Raw genomic sequence first — 19,047 nt, forward strand, 5'->3', positions numbered from 1 at the left:
ATAATAAAAACAATAATAATGATGATAATAAGCAAACAAACAATTAATAAAATAGTTTAATGAACAAAAATACAAAAATAAAATAACAGAGACATTCGTTAATGTGTAGTCAAGCAATTATAACATTCTTGTGTTTGCAATACTATAAAAAGGGCTTTGTGTAAAAATAAAAGTTCCCATGACCAATTTCCTCAGGACATTTTTATCAGAAAATATAAAAATAAAATACTAATTATACTGAATGCTAAATATATGCAGTACATGTACCAACTGCACATCAAAATAACTAACTTTGAAATGATTTATTGAGGCACTTACACAATTTAAACATGAGTCATGAACAAATTTACATTCTGTAAACATTTTGAAGGTTAAACATTCAGACAGCAAATGTGCATCCACATTCTGTTTTACTGCCTTACTAGATTTACTCCTATGAAAATAACATTTTTAAAAGCGATTCACATTTATGCATGTTTTGCAGCTATATAAAACAGTGAACAAGCCAAGTACAAAATCTTTTGTTTTCACCACTAACCAAACTGATGACAGTTAAATAAACAAAATCTCTTAAAATAAGGCCCCTTCAGTCATAAAAGAACAGTGACATCAGAATACGAATTTATGTATATAAAACTAACATTTAAACATCATAACCAAATCATTTCATTGGCTACAATAACATGTAGGCACTACCTAAAAGCTATCAAAAATAACAGACGAGTCAGTTAGAGATGAGGTTACTTCATACATTACTAACCACAGCCTTCTCGGGATTGTAAGACAAAATATTAATGACACAAGTGTTGGTTCAGTGTATTTACTTCCTCTCTACACTCTTAAAAATAAATGTTCTTTATTGGCATCCATGGTTCCATGAAGTACCTGTGACACCCATGGAAACTTTTCATTCCGCAAAAGGTTCTTTATAGTGGAAAAAGGTTCTTTAGATTTTTAAAATGCATGTTCTTCAAACTAAAAAAAGGGGTTCTTTTAAGAACTGATCACTGAAAGGTTCATTAAAAATGGTTCTTTAATGGCATTGCTGCAAAAACCCTCTATTGGAACCTTTATTTTTAAGAGTGTACTAAATCGTCTACGGCTCTTCTATCCAGCTCCATCTTGTTTGGTGACAGTTTCCCATGGGCATATGATTTCTTTCACACCTCCTCTTGCTGTATCAGGACTGTCATCCTCCTCATCTTCTGAATCAATGGGGTAGATGCGGCATTCAGGTGGGATGTCAACTTTGATTTGAAAAAAGCTGTGAAAATAGATTGGTTATTTTTCATATTTAGTAAAATCAATCAGACCAAAATAAAATCAAAAAGTGCGTACTTACTTTGCAATTCTTCTGGGCTGGGGTTGTGTGAGGGGCTCCACTCCTAACGGTTGTACTTTGCCTCCCCCTGAAGCCACACCACATTTCGGGGATAGGCTGGCAAAGACAGACGGAGCGTTGCATCCTCTGCGGAGGAATCTGCTCAGTGACAGAGCCATTCGAGACTTAGGGGCAGGTGGCTGGTTATCTTCCTCTGACACTGATGCCTCTGCAATAGATGGGAAATGGGAGGAGGAAGGCCCCCCGTTGCCATCAAACCTCCTCTCTGAGGCTGGAGTACTGTCGATGGCGACGCTGATGGGAGACGGGCAGGCGGCACTGTTGGGCAGTGTCATGAGCCCAGGGGAGGCAGTAGATTGAGCTTCACAAAAGCCTGTATACACGGCCAGATGAGGCACAGGTGCTGTGAACCGGCAGAGCTGTAGGGCACAGTTCACGCAATGTATGTATTAGCAATAGTATTAAATACCATCAGAATCAAGCAACCTGGACTCTATAAAATATAGTCCATTCCTGACAGATTTTGCTCTTGGCCTCTTCCCTATACATCCAAGAAATCAATGAAACATGTAATATGCAATTGATATAAAAAGTCTACACACCCCTGTTGAAACAGCTGGTTTGTGTGATGTAAAAAAGTGTGCACATCTCTTTATATATGTTATATATAGACAAAAGTATTGGGACACCTGACCTGGGGCCCGTTTCAATAAGGAGGTTCAACCAACTCTGAGTTAAAACTTGAACTCTGAGTTGACTTACCCTGAGATGGGAAACTCTAGGTTTTCTGTTTCAGAACAGCTGTATTGAGTTAGTTCAATCAACTCTTGAGTAGGTTGACTCTGAGAACATTCTGAAACAGAACACCCAGAGTTTCCCTCATTTCAGGGTTAACATACTCAGAGTTTTCAATTAACCTTCTTTCTGAAACAGGCCCCTGTACACCAACAAGGAAATAAGGACTGTAATGACATTGCATTCTAAATATATAGACATTAATATGGAGGTGGTCACCCCTTTACAGCTGTAACTGCTTCCACTCTTCTGTGAAGGCTTTTCACAATATGTTGGAGTGTTTCTGTGGGCATTTTTGCCCATTCATCAAGTAGAGCATATGTGAGGTCAGGCACTGATGTTGGACAAGAAGTCCTGGTTTGCAATCTGCATTCCTGTTCATCCTAAAGGGGGTTTAGATGGGGTTGAGGTCAGGGCTCTGTGCAAGTTCTTCTACACAAGACTCAACCAACCTTGTCTTTATGGACCTTGCTTTGTGGTTTGTGTACTGGGGCACAGTAAAGGGTCTTCCCCAAACTGTCCCCACAAGGAAGCATAGCATTGTCCATGTCTTGGTATGCTGAAGCATTAAGATTTCCCTTCACTGGAAGTAAGAAGCCTATCCCAACCCATGAAAAACAGCCCCATACCATTATCCCGCCTCCTCCAAACTTTACAGTTGGCACAATGCAGTCAGGCAGGTAATGTTCTCCTGGCAACCGCCAAACCCAGACTCGCCCATCAGACTGCCAAACAGAGAAGCGTGATTCGTCACTCCTCAGAACACATTTCCACTGCTCCAGAGTCCAGTGGTGGCAGGGTTTACACCACACCATCTGACAGATTTGTACGTAGTGATTAGAGGCTTGCTTGCAGCTGCTCGTCCATGGAAACCCATTCCATGAAGCACAGTTTTTGTACTGATTGTAATGCCAGTGTTGGAACTCTTCTGCTATGGAATCTGCAGAGAGTCCACTTTGTGGCTTCCACTTTCCAATAATACCACTTACACTTGACCGTGGAATATCTAGCATTGATGAAATTTCATAGACTGACTTATAGGTGACATCCTTTCACAGTGTGTCCCAATACTTATTCCCATTTATGTGCTGTTATAGGAGTAGTTTGTGAAATTCACCATGATCTGTTTTTCTAATCATGTTTTGGATCATTTTAATCCATTTGAAAAATACAAACTACTGCTAATAAAATAATTGAATTAGTATGAGAGCAACATAAGCATGACATCTAGTAATCACAATACCAAGTATGTCAACAATTTTTCTGGAAATATTTTCAAGGCACTGTTTTTACCATAAGACATTTCGGCCTAACAAAACATTTCGGCCTTCGACAAAACAAAGGCACTAACATAATTTAAGATATGTTATTGTAAGTTGCTTTAAGTTAAATCAGCTCAAACATGCATTTTAGTCTGGGATTAGACTTAAGCCTTGTGTATTTTTAATGTGATACAGTAATTTATTTTCTAAAGGTGCCATCGAACATTTTTTTACAAGATGTAATATAAGTCTAAGGTGTCCCCTGAATGTGTCTGTGAAGTTTCAGCTCAAAATACCCCATAGATTTTTTTAAATTAATTTTTTTAACTGCCTATTTTGGGGCATCATTAACTATGCACCGATTCAGGGGCTGCTGGCCCTTTAAATCTCATGCTCCCTGCCCATCGAGCTCGCGACTCTATAATACAGTGCATTTACAAAGTTCACACAGCTAATATAACCCTCAAATGGATCTTTACAAGATGTTCGTCATGTATGCTGCATGCATGCTTCGGGTCATGTGAGTATAGTATTTATTTGGGTGTTTATATTTGATTCTGAACGAGTTTGATAGTACTCCGTGGCTAAAGCTAACATTACACACTGTTGGAGAGATTTATAAAGACTGAAGATGTGTTTATGAATTATACAGACTGTAAGTGTTTAAAAAATGAAAATAGCGACGGCTCTTGTCTCCATGAATACAGTAAGAAACGATGGTAACTTTAACCAACAGTAGCCTACATTAGCAACATGCTAACGAAATATTTAGAAAGACAATTTACAAATATCACTAAAAATATCATGATATCATGGATCATGTCAGTTATTATTGCTCCATCTGCCATTTTTCGCTGTTGTTATTACTTGCTTACCTAGTCTGATGATTCAGCTGTGCACAGATCCAGACGTTACTGGCTGCCCTTGTCTAATGCCTTTCATAATGTTGGGAACATGGGCTGGCATATGCAAATATTGGGGGCGTACACCCCGACTGTTACGTAACAGTCGGTATTATGTTGAGATTCGCCTGTTCTTCTGAGGTCTTTTAAACAAATGAGATTTATATAAGAAGGAGGAAAAGATGGAGTTTGAATCTCAGTGTATGTCTTTTCCATGTACTGAACTCTTGTTATTCAACTTTGCCAAGGTAAATTCAATTTTTGAATCTAGGGCACCTTTAAATTCAATGAATTGTATTTAAAGGGTTAGTTCACCCAAAAATGAATTTTCTGTCATTAATTACTCACCCTCATGTTGTTCCAAACCCGTAAGACCTTCATTCATCTTTGGAACACAAATTAAGATATTTTTGATAAAAAGGTTATCTGATCCACACATAGGCAGCAACGTCATTGCACCTTTTGACGTCCAGAAAGGTAGTTAAAAATATTGTTAAAATAGTCAACGTGACTACAGTGATTCAACCTGAATGTTATGAAGTGACAAGAATACTTTTTGTGTGCAAAAACAAAACAAAAATAACGACTTTATTCAACAATTTGAACCGTTGTCATACATAGAGAACTCAGCACGATGCATGCATGTGATGCTGACACAGGATCCGGCCAATAATGAGCTGGCATTTGGACATAAACAAGGAAGCCTTCACTGAGTTCCACTACGTATGACAACGGTTCAAATTTTTGAATAAAGTCGTTATTTTTGTTCTCGTCACTTCATAACATTAAGGTTGAACCACTGTAGTAACATTTTTTAACCATGTTTTTAACTTACGTTACTGGATGTCAAAAGTTGACAATGACGTTGCTGTCTATGTGTGGATCAGATACCCTCCGATTTAATCAAAAATATCTTTTGTGTTCTAAATTTGTGTTCTGAAGATGAACAAAGGTCTTACGGGTTTGGAACGACATGAGGGTGAGTAATTAATGACAGAAATTTCATTTTTGGGTGCAAATCTTACTGAATTTTTAATTCTTTGTACCTAACAAACTCTCAGCTTACCTAATTTAGCTTTTTAGTATTTTTTGGTGACTTTCTCAACAGATTTTATTTATTATTATTATTATTTTCATTTACGCACCCTCATGTTGTACCAAACCCATATTATGACTTTATTTCTTCTGTCATACACAACAGGACAGGTTTAGCAGAATATGTATGCTGCTTTTTCCATACAGTGTAAGTGAATGGGGACCAGAGGCTGTCAGTCTTTAAAAGTAGACACAATGACTTGTGCTGCACTGATACTGTTGCCTTGAAAGTCTTGCTTCATAGCCAAGGTCACCATTCACTTTCATTGTTTGGAATTAAGCAGCACATATCTTCTTATGTGGTCTCAAAATAAAGCAAGTCAGGCCGGTTTCAAAACACAGGAAAGTAAGTAAATTATGACTGAATATTTCAGAATTCACACACAAACAAATGTCATGTTCATTTCCTCTCAGTTAATGGCCAGTTATTTTAGACAAGTGGAAACTATGCACAATTCGATGAGATACATGATGACATACATATTACATTTCACTCAAAAACAATCATGAATGACAAAGACACATGATGAGACCACAGATGGCATAAATGGTTTTACTATGCATTTCAATAAATTCATGATTTACAAGGAAATTGCAACAAAAATGGGACAAACATGAGACAAAAACAGCAATGAGGAGGACAACATCTGATAATGTTTGTACATGTATTATACATGTATAAACATGTAAATATGACATAAAGGTTAAAAATGATTGTGAATGAGTTAACAAGTCTGGGACAGAGTAACACACAATGACCTGATAAATAGGCAAAATAGATTGCATGAATTGATGACATTTTAAAAATATATCAAGCAAACTTTCAAAAACTAGAAATATCTGTGCAGACAGAGTAATAACATAGCAACAAAATCTCTATTGCTCCCTATATAAAAATATTGGCTTGCAAAACTGTTGACCAGAATGGTGGTTTTCCTTTTTGTTTACCATAAATATTTGCTAAAATCTATTCTCTCCTTTCAGTTTTTCTTTTTCTTTTCCAGTTTGCTCATGACCTGTGTGATGTCCACTGGTCCAGTTGCTGCAAGTTTGGCCTTCTGTTCTTCCTCCTGCTGTCTCAGGATGATGGGACTCAGACTGGGCCGCCTTCTCTTGGCATTCTGCTCCAACTGTGCATCACTACGAAACATTAGAAAGGAATAAAGATCATGTTTTAATGTTACTAATGTATTATAAAGCACTTTTATATATAAAGAGGAACTAACAGAAAGGCACATCTAACCTGAATCTGTGTGCTTCGGGAGCAATGGCCTTCTTCTGAGTTTCCTTGAACACCGGGGACTTGAGATATCGCCCATATGAATCCTTAAATGCCAGATCATAGCTAACATTAATTTCATGTTTGTAAAGGCCACACGCATTTGAGTTGCAAAGTTTTACAAGAGATCAGATACCTTTTTCATGAGCATATAAATGTGAGTCTGGGCAGCATCCAGTACATAACGATGAGGATGTGCCAAACCTTTCACTGTTACGTCCATTGTTTTGCCATCAATGTTGATCCAACGTGGAGCTCCGCGAGCCAAAAAGGTCCTAAACAAAGAGTAAAAATGATTGGTTGAAATCAAGGGTCAGCAAGTAAGTTTGGCATTGGGCACAAAAAAAATTTGCGCCACTAGATGGCGGGCCAGAACACAGTCAAAGGATAATTTAAGAAATAAATTGATGAAAAATTCAACTAGAATTGCCTGTGACAGACTGTTACAGTGTCTTTTGTAAGGGCTAGTGAGCTGTTACTCTGTGTTAAATCCTGTAGGACAGTCATTAACAATGACTGGTGTCCGGGTTTTACAACTGGATAAATTAATAAAGCAGAGTAGTGACACGTAACCTGGCAAGTATCTTCATTCACTAACTTGCAACACAGACCGCCTTGCTAAAACACACATATTCGAGATAAGTGGAATGGATAAAAATAATTCAAAAAATAAAAGAGGACTTGAATAAGCCCATTAATGGCATGTTTGAGTCATGCTCTTAACAAACTGTTTTATTTCCTCTTTCCATATTGTGAATAATAAATGTGCATCAATTTACTTGTTACACAATGGAGCCTATTGTAATAATTATTTGACGTAGCCTACTTTTACACTTAGAATTTTCCTTGGCATCCTCACGTACTAAACTTCATTTTTTTTAAATTGCATTTTAAGCTAGCTGGTGAGATAAAATGGCACAATCAAAGAGCCTAAAGAGGAAAGTTGATAGCAAAAATAGGGCATACAAAGAAGGATGGAAAGACAACTATGCATTCATCCTACCTAGTTTTGCGAACGCCAAGCCGGTGTGTCTTATATGCAACAAAGTTGTCGCTGTTTGCAAAGAATACAACACCGTGTACACGGGACGCGAGCGGCGCAAAGCGAACACATCAAAAGATAATAGAACACAATATAATCCTTGATATTGTCTACACTGGATGCAGTGCGAAGCGACACAACAAATTCCTGACAGTAAACGGATTCCCCGTTCTATTTCTGACGTAGTCCAAGTGCTTTGCAACGGATGGTTTGTCGCATTCAGTGTAGACAGTCGCGTCTAGTGTAGACACGATGATAATATTAGAAGGCACCACAAGACGAAGATCTATTTCAGAACCAGCTGCTATCAAAATAATCTGGCTTGTGGGCGCGGGCCAGATATTATTGCTTGTTGCCGACCACTGGTTTAAATGCTAATGCATTTAGTTTAATTAATGATTAAAACAAGTAGAGAGAGAGAGAGAGAGAGAGAGAGAGAAACATTATATATATTTCAATCATGACAACTCTCGAAAGATTTTTAGCATGTAATGGATATGACAGTGTTAATGTATTTGCTCTTGGCAGAACAGATCTGCTGAATTTGCTGCTGCTGTAGATTATTGCTGTTGTTGATTATTGCTGCTGCTGCAGAGCAACCCATAGCAGATCTATACAGGTGGAGCTGGGGAAGTTGGAGGGTTTTAGAGGAACTCTGAAATAGTGAATGAAACCAGCCATTGAAATGTGTGAGCAACAAGCTCATTGGCTGTAGAAGTGACATGGACCAATCAGCTTGTGCCAAGTAGTTAATGCTATAATTATCATCAGCTTGTGTTAAGGACCCATCAGCCTGCGCCATCTAGAGTTTCATGACTGAACTATGTATATATATTGCATAAAACTATATATATATATATATATATATATATATATATATATATATATATATATATATATATATATTATAAATGAGTTCTTCTGAAGCACAACTGTTTTTAACATTGAAAAAAATGATAAAGATGCACCAAATCAGCATATTAAAATGATTTATGAAGGACCATGTGACACTGTGAAGACTGGAGTAATGATGCTGAAAATTCAGCTTTGCCATCTCATTAATAAATTACAATTTAATTTCATTTCATTAAATACGTTAAAATAATAAAAAAAAATGTAAATTGTTATACAATTTTACAATATTATTCTTTTACTCTATTTTTGATCAAATAAATGCAACCTAGGTAAGCATAAAGGATTCCTTATGAAAACACTAAAAAATCTTATTGATCCCAAACAGTAGTGCACTAATAATATAATATAATATAATATAATTGTATATTATTGTGCCAAAAGTCCAAAATGTGATACTTACTTGTATATTTGCTGAGCTTTTTCTTTCATTGTCGCTGCAGTACCCCATTTCAGATCCTCACATGCCTCCCAGAAGGCAAGATTCTCACCTATTCACCAATCAGATTATAGTCACAACCTCCCCTAATAAATGACAATTATTCCAGTTTTGAATATGAACATCAACCATTTAATTCCATTCTTAAAATAGGCAGAACTGACCCAACAAGTCACCTAATAATTCTAAAGCCAACATCTGGTGCAAGTTTTGAATAATACATACCACTGAACTCCTTTTTAAGGAAGAGGCGAAAGTCAGCCCTTCCCCGAGGGTCAGTAAGCAATTCTCCAAAGCTGAAAGTCCAGCGCTCCACTCTCATTTTAGTAGGGATCTCAACACTGTTTGAACCAAATGCACAGAGTACATTATCATCACATTTTTAAAACGTGCTATCATTTCAAATAAAAATGTTTGTATCTTGTAGCTCACTTTGGCATGTTCAGGTTCCAGTATGTAATATCATCTGTTAACCAGGGGTTGCTTGGGAGGCAGGGGTATAGAAAGGGGTCATGCTCTCTGCATGTTGTTGCGTACTTAACAATTCTGCAAAAGATTAGAATTCAATGGATGAAAATACATTGTTAAAATATTATTAAAATATATTAAAGATATTTAATATATATATATTTTACACATTTTAAAATATATTCAAATAGAAAACATGTTTTTTAAATTGTAAAAATATTTCACAATATTGCTGTTTTTGCTGTATTTTGGATCAAATAAATGAAGAGACTTAACAAAATCTTAACATTCGGTAGTGTATCTATTAAAATATATTTATTTAAATGATAAAAAATATGGTTTTCTTGATCTAATGGAAGTCACAACTGGAATTGTTATAACAGTAACATACGCTCCAATCGACACAGATGACTTCACCCTTGGTCTCATGATAGACTGCTGAATGAACATAATCTGCAAGAAAACAAAATGATTTGTTGGTCAAGATCTAACTAATTTTATGTTTGATCACTGTATTTTACAACTGAATATTTGTGCCGTTCTTTGGTACTTACAATTCTTCTGTAGTAGTCAGGTGTTTTTTTCTGAAAAACAATTTTAGAAGCAGTTTAAGTGCAAAGAAAGGGAATTGTGATACTATAAAGGATAGAGTTGAAAGCAAAAGATTGACATTTGAGCATGTTCATGCTGAAGAGAGAGTGAATATTGTTGCTTTGTAGAATTGCAATGTCATTTTAAACTGCAGGTACTCATATTTCTATTACACAGAGCCCGATTTATGATCCATTGAGTATGTGCTTTCATTTTGAAGTCATCTGATTTTTCTTGTCATGTGCTTCCACATATAAGTTTAGGAATCAAATCTGTAGAAAAGAAAGTGAGAACGGGTGTAAGTCAAGCCTATTTTATTGAACACAATGAGACATTTGAAGTGCTGAGCAGTGAGATTATGATCATTTAAATCCTATTGGATATAAGCTGACATACTAGAAATATCCTTGATAAGCCAAGCCTTGATAATCTCAACAGTGATATCTGTTAATGTTGGTTATACAGTCCACTGTTTCATTACAAGATTCTTCATCAGACACATTATAATTTGAAAGCCTAGTTGTCATAATTGTGCCATTTCTTTAAAAAATTGACTTAATTTTTTGTTTCTACTTTTTATTTATATAGAAGTTATAAATAATTGTCACACATACCTTTACCTCCTTCAAATTGGGGTCAACCATCCTCTCGCGGCCATAGTCCATGGCACTAACTGTTCCTGGCTGTTGAATGCAAATAATACAGTTATACTATAATGCCTTTCTAAAGTTCTGAAGCTTTGTTTAACAGGAGCCTAACTGCAAAATTAGGAGAACCTTCACAAACACTCAGTCCAGTCCAGAGGTAACTTACCGGTGGCCGATGCACAACCCAGTAGGCCCGTTCCTGACAATCAAAAACCACACGGTCCGGCTTCTTCCTCTCCTTACCCGCCCTGCACAAATAAGCAATAGGTCTTGTTATATACTGACACAAATAGTTTGACTATACAAATAAAATAAACATTGAATCATTGGGTCTAATTCACTAACCTGCTTTCATACAAACAGTGAGGTTCATTAGTTAACATTAGTTAACTACATTAGTTAAAGGTGCTAAAGAGGATGTTTTGTTTTATACATTTTTGCAATATTACTTGAAACTGTCTTTACTAACTGATAAAAGACTATTTATTAGGTGCACTGAAAGTAACAATATTAATATACATCATCTGTGCACGAGGTAGGGCCTTAAAAACATCAGCCAATCGTTTACGCGATGATCGCAACAACTGTATTTTCATTAAAGGTGCCCAAGAATGCTTTTTCACAAGATGTAATATAAGTCTAAGGTGTCCCCTGAATGTGTCTGTGAAGTTTCAGCTCAAAATACCCCATAGATTTTTTTAAATACATTTTTTTAACTGCCTATTTTGGGGCATCATTAACTCTGCACTGATTTTTTCAGTGCGCCGCCCCTTTAATTTGCGTGCTCCCTGCCACACGAGCTCTCGATTATATTACAGCACATTTACAAAGTTCACACAGCTAATATAACCCTCAAATGGATCTTTACAAGATGTTCGTCATGCATGCTGTATGCATGCTTCGAATTATGTGAGTAAAGTATTTATTTTGATGTTTATATTTGATTCTGAATGAGTTTGAGGCTGTGCTCCGTGGCTAACGGCTAATGCTACACTGTTGGAGAGATTTATAAAGAATGAAGTTGTGTTTATGAATTATACAGACTGCAAGTGTTTAAAAATGAAAATAGCGACGGCTCTTGTCTCCGTGAATACAGTAAGAAACGATGGTAACTTTAACCTCATTTAACAGTACATTAGCAACATGCTAACGAAACATTTAGAAAGACAATTTACAAATATCACTAAAAATATCATGTTATCATGGATCATGTCAGTTATTATTGCTCCATCTGCCGTTTTCGCTGTTGTTCTTGCTTACCTAGTCTGATGATTCACCTGTGCAGATCCAGACGTTACTGGCTGCCCTTGTCTAATACCTTTCATAATGTTGGGAACATGGGCTGGCATATGCAAATATTGGGGCGTACACCCCGACTGTTACGTAACAGTCGGTGTTATGTTGAGATCCGCATGTTTTCCGGAAGTCTTTTAAACAAATGAGATTTACATAAGAAAGAGAAAGCAATGGAGTTTGAAACTCAATGTATGTCTTTTCCATGTACTGAACTCTTGTTATTCAACTATGCCAAGGTAAATTCAAATTTTGAATCTAGGGCACCTTTAACTAACGTTAACGAAGATTAGTAAATGTGAATGAAAAATGAAAATTCTGTCATCATTTACTCACCCTCAGTTTGTTCCAAACCTGTATGAATTTCTTTGTTCTGTTGAAAACAAAGCAAGTTATTTTAAAAAAAAGTTTGTAACCCGGTCGCTTTGGGCCACCATTGACTTCCATAGTATTTTTTTTTCCTACTATGGAAGTCAATGGTGGCCCAAAGAAGCCTGGTTACAAACTTTCTTCAAAATATCTTCCTTTGCGTTCAGCAGAAATTTATACAGGTTTGGAACAACTTGAGGGTGAGTAAATGATGACAGAATTTTCATTTTTGGGTCAACTATCCCTTTAACTAATGTTTAACTGATGAACCTTATTGTAAAGTGTCACCAGATTTCTTTGTTCTGCTGAACACAAAGGAAGATATTTGGAAGAATGTTTGTAACCAAGCAGATCTCACCCCCCATTGACTGCCATAGTATTATTTTTACTTACTATCAATGGGGGGCGAGGTTACAAACATTCTTCCAAATATCTTCCTTTGTGTTCAGCAGAACAAAGAAATTCATACAGGTTTGGAACTACTTGAGGGGGAGTAAATGATGACAGAATTTTCATTTTTGGGTGAACTGTCCCTTTAAGAACAAATTTACGTGCGTACGCACCTGTTGTGAATTTTGTGGAAATGTTTTGTGCGAAGCTCTCCTATGCGTACAAATAATTCACGCAATCATTAGTGAATGAGACCCATTCTTGGATTGTTCCATGATAAATCCTAAATATTCTCCAATATTTTAAGTAAAGCACATGTGACCCACCTGTACTGCTCTTTGGCCTGCATTACAATAAAATCCCACTTGTGATTCATCCATTTGTAAAGATTGTTGTACTCTTCCTGGGTTGAGAAACACACACATTTTATGTCATATGTATTTTATGTGTGTTTTACTTTCTAAGTTTAGTAATTTGTCATGCAATTTATTATAGTCAATTAAATATACTATGCATTACAACATAATATGTTTTTATTTTAGCAAAAGACTTCAGAGAAATTAATATATATGATTATTAAGACAATGAAGAATATGATGTCGTATTACCTGTTCATACAGCTCCAACATCCCTTTCTTGCGTATATTTCTCTTTGCCAAATAGATTGCTGGAAATGCACATAAAAACATCTGACCTTGCCAGTAAAAGTCAATTGAAAGATGTGATGTGACTCAACAAGAAAACAATTTATCAAATTCTTTATCTCAGACAGCTGTTTAAAAGCATAACAAATAACCTCACTGTGATTTATTGCTATGGCAACCTATCAGCATGCATGGAAAATAAAAGATTATTACACACCATAGTCTGTGTCTTCCACTGGCCATTGCTGTGCAGGCCAAAAATATGGTGTCTGGAAGAAGAAATGTAAAAGATTAGTAAAAAGAAGCATTTATACTGTCTAGTCATAAGGCACTGGGTTAATAAAATTTGTGAAAATGCTTCACTTACACACATACTACTCTTCAAAATGTTGGTACGTTTTTAATGTTTTCTCTTATTCTCACAAAAGCTGCATTTATTTAATCAAAATATAATAAAAACAGTAATATTGTGAAAAATTAACACAATTACAACTGCTTTCTATCGTAATATATTTTAAAATGTAATTTATTCCTGTGATGGCAAAGCTGAATTTTCAGCAGCCGTTACGCCAGTCTTCATGATCGTTCAGAAATAATTCTAATATGCTGATTTGGTGCTTTACAAACATTTCTTGTAATCAATGTTGAAAACAGTTGTGCTGCTTAATATTTTTGTGGAAACCGTGATAAATTTTTTCTGTTTTCTTTGATGAATAGAATGTTTAAAAGAACAGAATTTATTACAAATATCATTTTTTGTTATGTTATAAATGTCTTTACTGTCACTTTTGCTGTATATAATGTTTTAAGTTACCTGAAAGCGATACAGGGATGTGTCTGGTTTAAGTATAAGTCTCTTATGATCTTGTAGTGGATAGATGTACCCAAACGCCACCATCATGGTCCCCATAGCTCGGGCCTCTAAGCATTAAGTGTGAGAAAGTTCCTTAATTCATCTAAGCATGATGATGAGATGTTCTTATCATTATTATATTACTAAACACAAAAAACAATGTACTACTAGACTTACCCATAGCATCTATTTTGAATCGATTAGCGATCCATGCAACAATATCTTCCCCTGAAAGAACAATGTATGCAATAAACAACATTTTAAAGCAATAAGAATATCAGTGGGTGGGAAAGTTGACCTTCAGATTGAATGTGCCCACCAGGAGTTTGATTAAACGCATTCTTATTTCTGCAACATGCATTTAGATTACTATACACGTAACAATTACGAAGTATATAATTTATATACAATTTATAAGTATAATTTATATTTATTAATTTAGTAGGCTTTCAAATAAGAGATTCATCAAAAGCATTACAGGGAAAACAACAGTAAGTATTAGACACAAAACAAAGGTGCATTCTCAAAATAGGTATCGCACTATGACTTGATCCACCACTGTGTGTCCCGCTGAGGCACTCGTGATAGGAGACTAATGAGAAGATCTCTGCAGGAGTGAATCTGAGTGGCTTCATTAGTGCCTGCTAGCCTGAGGAGCATACCATATCATTTCAATAAATTTTTAAATAAAAACCTCAGGTGTCTTTCCATTACATCAATTATATACAAAAAAATGCTGTGAATAATCACAGCCTCCAATTAATTTTAAGTAATATTGTTTATGTTATGTAGTTAGCTGGCAGCACTAAAGGGTTAGTTCACCCAAAAATGAAAATTCTATCATTAATTACTCATCCTCATGTCGTTCCAAACCCATAAGACCTTCGTTCATCTTCGGAACACAAATTAAGATATTTTTAATGAAATTCGAGAGCCTTCTGGCCTCCGATAGACACAATTACAACTTTCAAGGCCCAGAAAGGTAGTAAAGACATCGTTCAAACACAGTGCAGCGCTTCCGGGTTCTACGCCAGAACGCCGACTCATTATTGGCCAGCTCCTGCGTCAGCATCACACGCATGCGTCGTGCTGATCACGTGAACAGTGTCGGCCAATACTGAGCCGGCATTTGGACGTAAACATGGAAGAGCTGCACTGTTTACTAAATGATCAGTGTAGGAGACTGACATGGAAGAGAAGAAATTGTTGAATAAAGTCGTTATTTTTGTGTTGTTTTTAGTATTCTTGTCGCTTCATAACATTAAAGGTGCTCTAGAATTAAAAATTGAATTTATCTTGGCATAGTTAAATAACAAGAGTTCAGTACATGGAAATGACATACACTGAGTCTCAAAACACCATTGTTTCCTCCTTCTTATATAAATCTCATTTGTTTAAAAGACCTCCAACGAACAGGCAAATCTCAACATAACACCGACTGTTACGTAACAGTCGGGATCATTAATATGTACGCCCCCAATATTTGCATATGCCAGCTCATGTTCAAGCATTAGACAAGGGCAGGACGTCTGGATCTGTGCACAGCTGAATCATCAGACTAGGTAAGCAAGCAAGGACAACAGCGAAAAATGGCAGATGGAGCAATAATAACTGACACGATCCATGATTACATGATATTTTTAGTGATATTTGTAAATTGTCTTTCTAAATGTTTCGTTAGCATGTTGCTAATGTACTGTTAAATGTGGTTAAAGTTACCATCGTTTATTACTGTATTCGCGAAGTCAAGACTGTCGTTATTTTCATTTTTTAAACACTCGCAGTCTGCATAATGCATAAACACAACTTCATTCTTTATAAATCTCTCCAACAGTGTGTAATGTTAGCTTTAGCCACGGAGCACAGCCTCAAACTCATTCAGAATCAAATGTAAACATCCAAATAAACACTGTACTTACGCGATTAGACATGTTGCATGACGGACACTTTGTAAAGATCCATTTTGAGGGTTATATTAGCTGTGTGAACTTTGTTTATGCTGTTAAAGGCAAGCGCGAGCTCCGTGGGCGGGGAGCGTGAGCATTTAAAGGGGCCGCAGTCTAAATCAGCTCATATTTAATGATGCCCCAAAATAGGCAGTTAAAAAAATTAATTAAAAAAAATCTATGGGGTATTTTGAGCTGAAACTTCACAGACACATTCAAGGGACACCTTAGACTTATATTACATCTTTTAAAATGACGTTCTACGGCACCTTTAAAGATGAACCACTGTGGTCACATGGACTATTTTACCTCTCTGGGCCTTGAAAGTGGTAACTGTGTTGCAGTAATTCGGAGGCCAGAAGGCTTACAGATTTCATCAAAAATATCTTAATTTGTATTCCAAAGATGAACGAAGATCTTACGGGTGTGGAACGACATCAGGATGAGTAATTAATGTCAGCATTTTCATTTTTGGGTGAACTAACCCTTTAAGACCAAGAGTGGAGATTACAAGAGCTCTCCTCCCTGAAACCATGCAGCTTAGAGTAGAGAGTCATTGCAGCCAGCTGCTCAAAGGTTGTCATGGCAATAGATTCTTCAGTCTCAGACCCACATAAGCAGACTCTAAATGCATGTGCCGCACAGATGACTAGCACTCCCGAGGAGTGATCCAACTGCAGAAATCAATGCAAATGAGTAGGTGAGCCCACGATCTTTCACTATAGATGCTGCTTCTCACATTTTTCTTCTTGCCTTTTGTAAAGATTCCCTCTTGAGTAATAGTACCAACTAATGTAAGCGGCAGCCATTTTTGATGATCTCACCTGTTATAGCATGTGGGATGGTTGTGATAACAAGCCTCTGGGTCTGAGATTTCACACCAGTTTTGGGGTCTTGCATCTCCAACACCACAGCCTCCACCTAACATGCGAAAAATGGAATGTGCAACATAAGAACGTCTTGAGAATACAAAATCCATGATGACAAATGTTAAATCCAAGCCTTTTTACCTTGTGGCAGCCTGCGTGCACATCTCACTAAATTATTCCGCTGTGAAGTCCTCCCTGCTGATTTAAGGTCTGAAGGGGCTGCGGCTGACCCCTTTGAAATATACTCAGTGATTGATTTGTGACTCAGCTGTTTGAAGTTTTTCTTGCTTTGTCAGGGTCTCTGGCTTTTGAAGACTGTTTGTGAACTCATGCTACACCCTGGTCTGGATCACAGAAAGCTCTTGACCGAGTTATTGGGTCATTATCAGTGCATTGGCAAAGAGCAAAGTAGTGCAACAACAATATATGGTCTAGTGGATCATACTGTCGGGTTTGAAGGTTTGAAGTATCATAGTGATAGAAGAGGGACTGAATTATACCAGAGGCTCATGGCAAAGCTAGACTAATACCATTAGCACACAGTGACCTTATCTGAGAGTAAGCTGCTAATAAGCAATTAACACCTATCAATGTAAAAAATGTGTTTTCATTGTTAGGTCATAACGTCTTTAAAATCCATTTCAATTGTAACAATGTCTTTCATTTCTAAATTGATTTTTTTTTCATGAACTCAAAGTAGTCAATTTAAAAGTACTTTGATTTCAGTTATTGTAATACAGCAATTTTAATGAATAATATGTATAATTTAAAGTAATAATAACATCTATTTTGTAACTGGAAAACATTTTTAAAAACAAAATCTAGGAAGCGCGCACAAAAAAAAAGAAAACTCAAAAAATCTGAATCAGTTTACATGGAGTGTCAAATGAAATCATCAATAAAAAATCCTGACTTGAAAACAATGTAATAAAGGCAAATAAATCTATAAATAAATCCAAACAAACATGACAAACGCAATGTAATTTGCAAATTTAATGAATCTATTTAATTAAAAAGTTCCTCCGTGACCAAAACATTGACAGTGTTTGAATACTTTTCAAAAAATTATGGCTAATTTGTGATAAAGATGAGAAAAAGATGCTTTGAAATTCTGAATGGGAGGAATTGATGGAAATCACCAATGAAAGTGAAATTGACAGTCTTAATACTACACGGTATTTTGGATTTAAGTAGTCTAATATTGGTGAGCTCAATTACACTTTACAGGACCAGCAAAAATATAATTAGACTCAAGGCTTGAAAGAATTCATGTAATATTATTATTATCTCATTCGCGAGAATGTAAATAACACAGATGGTGATGAGCCATGGATGGAGCTCTCAACCCACCTTCTTCAGGCATGCCATACGCGGTCTGTAACGCTGCCCATGGTCCCGTACATTCCTTATGGTCATATTCGCTTCTTCACGCCACAGTCTCTCGACGGTCGTAGATGAGGGAATGAAATGGGAAATACTCGGTAGCTAATCGTACTATCGTTTTGGATATGTCTAATCTATAATCATCACTGATGCACACAAAGACGATGACTGTGTGCGCCAATCAGGTAACAGCTCTGCTCGTGTAGGTAAACCTGTATACAGAAAGCAGTGATTACACTAACACGTCCAGTAGATGGCGCTGGTGTCGTTGTTTTCACATGAAGGCACCTGAGGGATCGGATGATGTGCACACAAACTGGACACGATCAAAATTGAAAGAAAAACAAAAGCCTCTGAGCTGGATTTATAATTACGGTCCATAAACCATGTTATTATGCGTATCTTCTATGGCCTATAAAAAGTTTTACTGAGAAGAAAAAGTAAGATTTGTGAAAATGTTTAGGCCTACATTAATTGTTTGACCAACTGGCTGGGGCATTCATTATTATGCAGTACCTTTTTAACT

The 19,047-nt window shown here is 36.4% G+C and overlaps 1 protein-coding gene across 4 annotated transcripts; it reads right to left on the minus strand.

Moving 5' to 3' along the window:
• Positions 1 to 287: 287 nt before the first annotated feature.
• On the minus strand, positions 288 to 19,044 carry rgs9b (regulator of G protein signaling 9b). 4 transcript variants are annotated; one of them, XM_048170604.1, is made up of 20 exons: positions 18,489 to 19,044; positions 17,280 to 17,370; positions 17,094 to 17,190; positions 14,501 to 14,551; positions 14,285 to 14,391; positions 13,688 to 13,739; positions 13,435 to 13,493; positions 13,153 to 13,229; positions 10,941 to 11,022; positions 10,748 to 10,810; positions 10,091 to 10,120; positions 9,928 to 9,989; positions 9,501 to 9,614; positions 9,294 to 9,409; positions 9,033 to 9,120; positions 6,812 to 6,950; positions 6,640 to 6,722; positions 6,413 to 6,536; positions 1,343 to 1,761; positions 288 to 1,264 (listed from the first exon to the last, which is right to left on the minus strand). In XM_048170604.1, the coding sequence occupies exons 3-20, from the start codon at positions 17,167 to 17,169 to the stop codon at positions 1,108 to 1,110; spliced, it is 1,899 nt and encodes a 632-aa protein (XP_048026561.1). In that variant the 5' UTR covers positions 17,170 to 17,190; positions 17,280 to 17,370; positions 18,489 to 19,044; the 3' UTR covers positions 288 to 1,107. The 4 variants fall into 4 exon arrangements, with proteins under 4 accessions (XP_048026561.1, XP_048026560.1, XP_048026562.1 ...); XM_048170603.1 differs by lacking the exon at positions 17,280 to 17,370 and having other exon boundaries at positions 18,489 to 19,043; XM_048170605.1 differs by lacking the exons at positions 17,280 to 17,370; positions 18,489 to 19,044 and having other exon boundaries at positions 14,285 to 14,389; positions 17,094 to 17,174.
• Positions 19,045 to 19,047: the final 3 nt, after the last annotated feature.

Source organism: Megalobrama amblycephala, linkage group LG20 (genome assembly GCF_018812025.1).
Source record: "Megalobrama amblycephala isolate DHTTF-2021 linkage group LG20, ASM1881202v1, whole genome shotgun sequence".
Taxonomy (NCBI): domain Eukaryota; kingdom Metazoa; phylum Chordata; class Actinopteri; order Cypriniformes; family Xenocyprididae; genus Megalobrama; species Megalobrama amblycephala.

Bases quoted from the DNA above. Each gene is read 5' to 3' on its own strand.
- rgs9b (XM_048170603.1), bottom strand. From the start codon at position 18,554: ATGACCATAAGGAATGTACGGGACCATGGGCAGCGTTACAGACCGCGT. The intron at 14,392-14,500 runs GTAAGTCTAGTA...CTTAATGCTTAG, and splicing joins ATTCAAAATAGATGCTATGG to AGGCCCGAGCTATGGGGACC. The intron at 9,615-9,927 runs GTATGTTACTGT...AATCTTTTGCAG, and splicing joins TCATCTGTGTCGATTGGAGC to AATTGTTAAGTACGCAACAA.